Raw genomic sequence first — 6,319 nt, forward strand, 5'->3', positions numbered from 1 at the left:
CAGTTAGATTCGGTGTTATTTATCCTTACAGATAATGGATCGAGCATATCTCTATGTTAAATCTCAATAACTATCTCTCTGTTTCTCTCTATGTATTTGTTGGTTTTTCTTTCTTTCATCGTATTCCTTTTATATGGTTGGAGTTGCTTCTTTATTCTAAAATTTATGTGGTTGATAAGAATGTTTAATTTTCACAATTACTAGAATAAAAGTAAATAAGCTTAAGGCTTTAGCTGCAATAGAGCTCTTGAAATAAAAAGGAAATTAAAATTATGAGTTTACCCATAGGAAGGAAGAGTTCTGTCATTTATAATAACACGAATAACGATCATTAAGTCCAGTTTATGTGATGTAGTTTGAATCTGCACGGGATTTAAGAATGAAATGAAAACTTCGGAAACTTGTGATCTAAAACATGTCTTAGAGTTTGTGTGCCTATAAAACTTTTGAAACATGTGGTCTTAAATGTGTCATAATATTTGTGTAGTTATAAAAGCTTTTCAGTAAGGGCAAAATGAAAAGCTAAGTTAATTGTTTCCAAAGTTAGTAGTGTATCATTTTCACCGAGAGGGCTAAAAAGGAAAGTGAGTCACATAAACTAGAACGAGAGGAGTAGCATTTTGAAGAATATGAAAAATTAGTCCACTCTGTTACACAGTTTTTAGTTGCTAGATTTCGAAATTGTAATGAAAATGATGAAATAGAGAACCTCTTTAAACTAATCATTTTATTGGTAAACATTTCACTATCTAGTACAGACGATAGGTCATTAAAATAGACCATATCTGCTAGTACAAAATAGTATCCCCAATAGGGATGGAAACCAGCCTAGCCAGTAAGTAAACTTTATATGAAACTGACCTACAAAAATAGTTTACATACAAAATACAGCTATAACTAACATTTCTGAACTCCTAACGATTGATCGATCATCAGGTACTGCAGGTATATTCAACAGCCTCTCCAACTGTCTGTGGCATTCCATCTTGCAAGCAATCAATCGGAGGTATCGTTAACGTCTGTTGAGTTCCATAAGCGTTCCAACAGAACGGATCATCCACGAGCTCACCTTCATGTGGGAGAAGTTCAACTTCGGACATTGTAATATTGGTGCAGGCGATTGTGTCGCTACAGGCAAAGTGGATAGGAGCGCTCCTCACGTCGTAGGTGCCCTTGATGTTCCTGTACGTAGGGGTGACAAAATTAGCTCATGAAAATATGACTCGCCCAACCCGCCCATTTATTAATTCATTCCATTTAGACCCGCCTATATTCAATCCAAATTTGACCACCCTACCTGTACGAGATGTCGCGCACGTATACGGCCGACGTCTCATTCCGACACTCCTTTGTCATGCAGTAGTATTGATCTATGATTATGCAGTTTCGCACGTTTTCCATCTGAATTGTGTCGAATAAAAATCCTGTTACTGATCCGGACCCGCCTTGCCATGTCTTGATCCGAACTCCGTTGTCTGAGTCTCGTATAATGGCGTTACGGACCGTTATGTTTGACACACATGCCTGGCTATGGTGCACTCCTAGGCTCCCAATACTGCAGCAAAAGAGGGCAAGTATGTATCAACTTCTAATGAGTTTTTTGAGTACTAGGTGATTAATGGACTTACAGTAGTTCATTAATGAGATGAAACATGTACTAACATTGTGTAGACGAATGTAAACTCGGAAAGATCAATAGATCACATGGTGGATAGTAGCCATGATAAGGTTACGATGAGACGTTGAGTAAGGACAATTGCAGGTTAGATTGTCTTGATTTTCACACTCATTATTACTAGTCTTAGTTTAACTTGGAGCCTGTTGGAGCCCGTTTGAGTTAGCTGATAAATGTTAAGTACTGAAAAATACTTTTTAATTGTTGAAATTCGATTTCACAAATGAGCAATTACGTGTTTGGATAGAAGTATTAAAACTGATAACAAACAGTTGATGCGTTTGGTAAAAAGACGTCAATAAGCAATTTTTCTATTAAAATGACTAATTTGGACAACCAGATGAAATGGAGAGGCAGTTAGGAGTTTTAATTTTAAACATAGGGAGTAATCTACTTTTTTCCAAAAAAAAAATTTTTAAAAATCATTTATAATACATGTGAAATGCAATATTGGGGAGCAAGTGAAAATGGCACTATTGAGGTGTTGAATCGAGTACTTTAGGTGGATAAGCTTCGACACTCTCAACCTGGTTTGGCCAATTTTTGGAAATTGTTTGAAAAATATAAATATGTGTGAATGAAAATGAAAGGAGCGTGTATTTTGCATACGTTATTCTTTAAAATCATTATTCTTGTTTTTTTTTCTTTTTAAAAAAGTAAATATTCATAATTAGTTTTTAGAGACTAAATTTTAAACGAATCCTACTAAAATTAAATTGAAAATAAATCCAAGCAGCTTGGTGGAGTAAAGGGAAGATAAAGTGTGTAGTCATCAAATATGTGATGGGGTGGTAAGTATTATTTCATTCTTAATAGAGATATCGAATTCGAGTCTTGAAATAAAACTACTCTTAATAAGAAGTGCTTTATTTCACAAAGTAGACCTTCCGATGTTGCATTAATCGGGTCTCAAAGTCAATATCGAACACCAAATAAAAAAGAAAAAGAGAGAGGTTTGATATACTCTAGATCCGGTGACATGATTAATTAAGAAGATTATTAAAAGAGCATATGATTAATTAAGAAGATTATTAAAAGAGAAAAAGACAGATCTTGTCCTTACTTGCACTGCACTAATTTAAGGAAAATTAGATTCAGCTTTCTGTCAGTACAAATTTTTAATTTATAAAATTGAGGATGATGACAATAGTCAATACGTCAAGTTTCAATGAAAAAATAGAAACAGAAAAAGTACCTGATCCCGTGACTAGGCCCACATGTGACTGCTTCAATCTCAACATTTGAACTACCAGGTCCTATTGATATGCAATCATCGCCTGATACAACAATATTACATTTTCTTTAAAAAAAAATCTTCTAAAATTAATTAATTAGATAAAAGAAATTCACAGGGCAACTTGTTTCGACATCAGTATTTAATTTGTATCTGCCTTTTTTAAACTTCTGCACATATTTTTACTTCAAATATAAGGTGTTTGAAGTTAGGCTTGATAAAATTAAAGTTCAGATAGTTACATATGAGTGAAATTCATGCGTTAGCCATATGTGATTGAAGTTCAATCAGTTTGCCTAATCTTCAGTCATGAACTTCAGTTAAATGTGCGTGAACTTTGGATATAAATGGTTGAAGTCAAGCAAAAATGACTGAAGTTCAGCCACATATGACTCAGGAAGTTCAGGCAAAAATGGTTGAACTTCAGCCATATGAAAATTCAAATACTATATCTGAAGTTAAACTTTATCAAGACTAATTCCTGACGCCGTATCTAAAATTGTCCTGAAGTGAGTACATGTGCAAAAAAAAGTTTAAGAAACGGGCAGAAGTTAAATGACGGCGTTAAAATCGGGTATCAGGTTAATTTCGCCCATTAATTGGGGTTAATTTTGTACCATTGGCTATGACGGAGTTGTAGATTCCAACAGAGTTGGTGTTCTCAATGTGAATTCCATCAGTGTTTGGGCTAAGCTTAGGTGAAGAAATTGACAATTGGTCTATCAATACTCCTTCACACCCATCAAATTTCATGTGGAACATTGGACTGTTTTGTATTCTTAAACCTCTCACCACCAAATTCGAGCTCATGAAAAACCTTATCATCTGCAAATTTATATTTAAAAAAAAAAAAGGTTACATGATGAAAATAGAAATTATAAAGAGACACTTAGACTATACGTTACTATGTTACACACCATAAAGGCATAGTACAGGTAGAGATAGGTTCAGAATTTTGAGTTCATAAATTTTAAATTTTAAAAAATATAGTTTATTAGGTTCTTAATAAATTATGTTATACATATTAAGCACATTTCTTAACACAGATATAAAGTTTCAACAAAAATTACTTAATTTTATCAAACTCGAAGATAAAAAAATCTAGCTTCGCCACTAATAGAGAGGGGAAGTGAAGCTAATTAACTTACAGTAGGGCTGTCACATGGTCCATGTAAAGTTGAGCCATTAGGTCCCTGTAACAAATGGAATTGTACTGATTACCATACAGAACAAACATTCACGAGAATCCTCTAACTCTATGCTTATTCAGACAGTAGTAAGTACAGTGCTTATTCAGACACTAGTAAGTACAGTATATTTTTAGTGTTTGTGTTTTGTACACTGAACGATGACATAAAAGATATATGTACACAATTAAGTCAGTTAAGATGCAATTGCATGTAATTCCATTTAATAACGTTGATTGTAATTTCTAATGAATGATATTTTCACGATTTTAATTTATGTGACACATTTTGGCTGGGTATGGAAATAAATTAAGAAAAGGGGGAAAAACTTTTAATATTTGTGGTCTAAAACAAGTCACTGATGTTTCTGTGATTATAAGTCATCTCATTAAAAGTAAATGAGTAGTTTATATTTTATTTTTTATTTTTTAATAGAAATAAAACGGACCAAAAGGGAGTAAGTATCTTGTTATAGTAAGTCAAATTACACTAATAATATAAAATTTCCATTGCAATATCAATATGACAATATCAGTACATATACCTTAAATTGTACTAGTACTACTTTTAAACAGATGAAAGATATTGACACAAATTGAAATAATCCAATTATAAAGGTAGACAAAGAGACAGAGAAAAAGACACCAATATTATCACGGACTCTTTAACTCTTTTCTCTTCTCTCTTTTTTAAATTAAAACCGAACCAAAAAATAAAAAGACTTACCCGGTGAGGTTTGCAGGGCAGTTCCCACCATTTTTCACCATTACCTTCAATAGTACCAGTACCAGTAAAAGTCATATTATCAAGTCTGTAAAACACAAGCCATTGCTTGTTACTATCTTCTTTAGGCCAACATTCCGGTCCTTCTGGTGGCATTAGCACCCCATTTACCTAATTGTAACAAAATTCAAAAAATATATATATATATATTAAAACTAAAGGTAATATGTAGAACAAAATATCTCCCTCGGTTCAGTCTATGTCACATAAATAGATAGTAGTACTTTATGTCTTAGAATTCCGAATATAATTATATCATACATTGAAGGCGAGAAGCCCAATAAGGAAAGAAAGACAATGATAATATGTTCTTACTCGAAATTCGAGTCCAGGCTTACAAGGGCCAGAGAAAATAGTGGAAGTGATCATGAAAGTACGGTCCGCGGGAACCAAAACCACAGCGGATTCGACTTGACACGCGCATTTCAAGCCGCGACGAACGCATCTGTGTCGTCCGTGGAGCCGTCCCCGATGGCTCCATACTCCATCACGTCGAAAATGCAATTATCGTCAGAATTCAGAGCAGGCCCGCCTCCGTAACTCGGGTCCGACGGAATAACATTACTAGGAGAAGAAGCTGGTGATAGTGGTGGTGATGGTTCGTTAACATGAACATCAACAGGACTAGGAGCATTACTAACACTTTTGCTCTTTTGTTTCTTGGAAATGTGATGTCTTCCTTCCACATTGATTGATTGACTATAGAATAACAACATACTAGTAATAATAACACATAGTAAACGAAGTATCTCCATTGAAGGTGGAAATTGAGAAAATATTGAAGGAAAGATAACAACAACAACAAAACTCAATGTTGTAGTACTATTGTGTTATTTGTGTGTGTGTTTATGTGGCATGAATCATATGAAGTTGAGGCTGTAAATTTATACTGAAAAGGGGTGGTTAAAGGTTGGAAACACGTGGCAAGTTTAGGTTGATCAATCCGTTGCTGTCTACAAGAATATAATGCTCTTCCACGAAGAACAAAACTGTTGAGAAAATTTTAAAATATGTAACACAATGCCAAGTCATATATGTGTGAGGCTCTTTACTGTTTAACATTTGGACTAGTGAGTCCTACTTCTACCACTATTATTTTGACACGTATACATCTTTCTCTTTTGTTTCTTGTCCCTCTCCTTGGAATCACAAAGCTTTTCCTTCCAAAACGTACTTGGGGGAGGCGTAAGGAATTTTACGTCTCAGGTCGACTGATTTGTTTTAAATTTAAAATATCTCTATAAAAAAAAATTGAAAAATTACATTGTGTATAAGATGAATTTAGAATAGTACATGCGGGTTTATAAGAATTTAGCAATTTTTGTCCAAACTCTAAGTATGTATTATAACATTCACAAAATATTTATAAATATTTCATTATAAATTCAGTTATTATTATTATAATATTAAACTTAGATTATTATATGAATCATAAACTTT

At 33.6% G+C, this 6,319-nt stretch overlaps 1 protein-coding gene across 1 annotated transcript; it reads right to left on the reverse strand.

Annotated features, from left to right (window-relative positions):
• Nucleotides 1-701: 701 nt before the first annotated feature.
• Nucleotides 702-5,752, reverse strand: LOC132060021 (polygalacturonase At1g48100-like). The gene is given in 8 exon segments (XM_059452876.1): nt 702-1,182; nt 1,298-1,555; nt 2,871-2,952; nt 3,527-3,734; nt 4,058-4,102; nt 4,823-4,990; nt 5,195-5,307; nt 5,310-5,752. Coding segments are annotated over 8 exon segments (1,449 nt in total). The 5' UTR covers nt 5,635-5,752; the 3' UTR covers nt 702-932.
• Between the last annotated feature and the right edge of the window lie 567 nt (nt 5,753-6,319).

The sequence above is a fragment of the Lycium ferocissimum genome, chromosome 6 (genome assembly GCF_029784015.1).
Source record: "Lycium ferocissimum isolate CSIRO_LF1 chromosome 6, AGI_CSIRO_Lferr_CH_V1, whole genome shotgun sequence".
Taxonomy (NCBI): Eukaryota; Viridiplantae; Streptophyta; class Magnoliopsida; order Solanales; family Solanaceae; genus Lycium; species Lycium ferocissimum.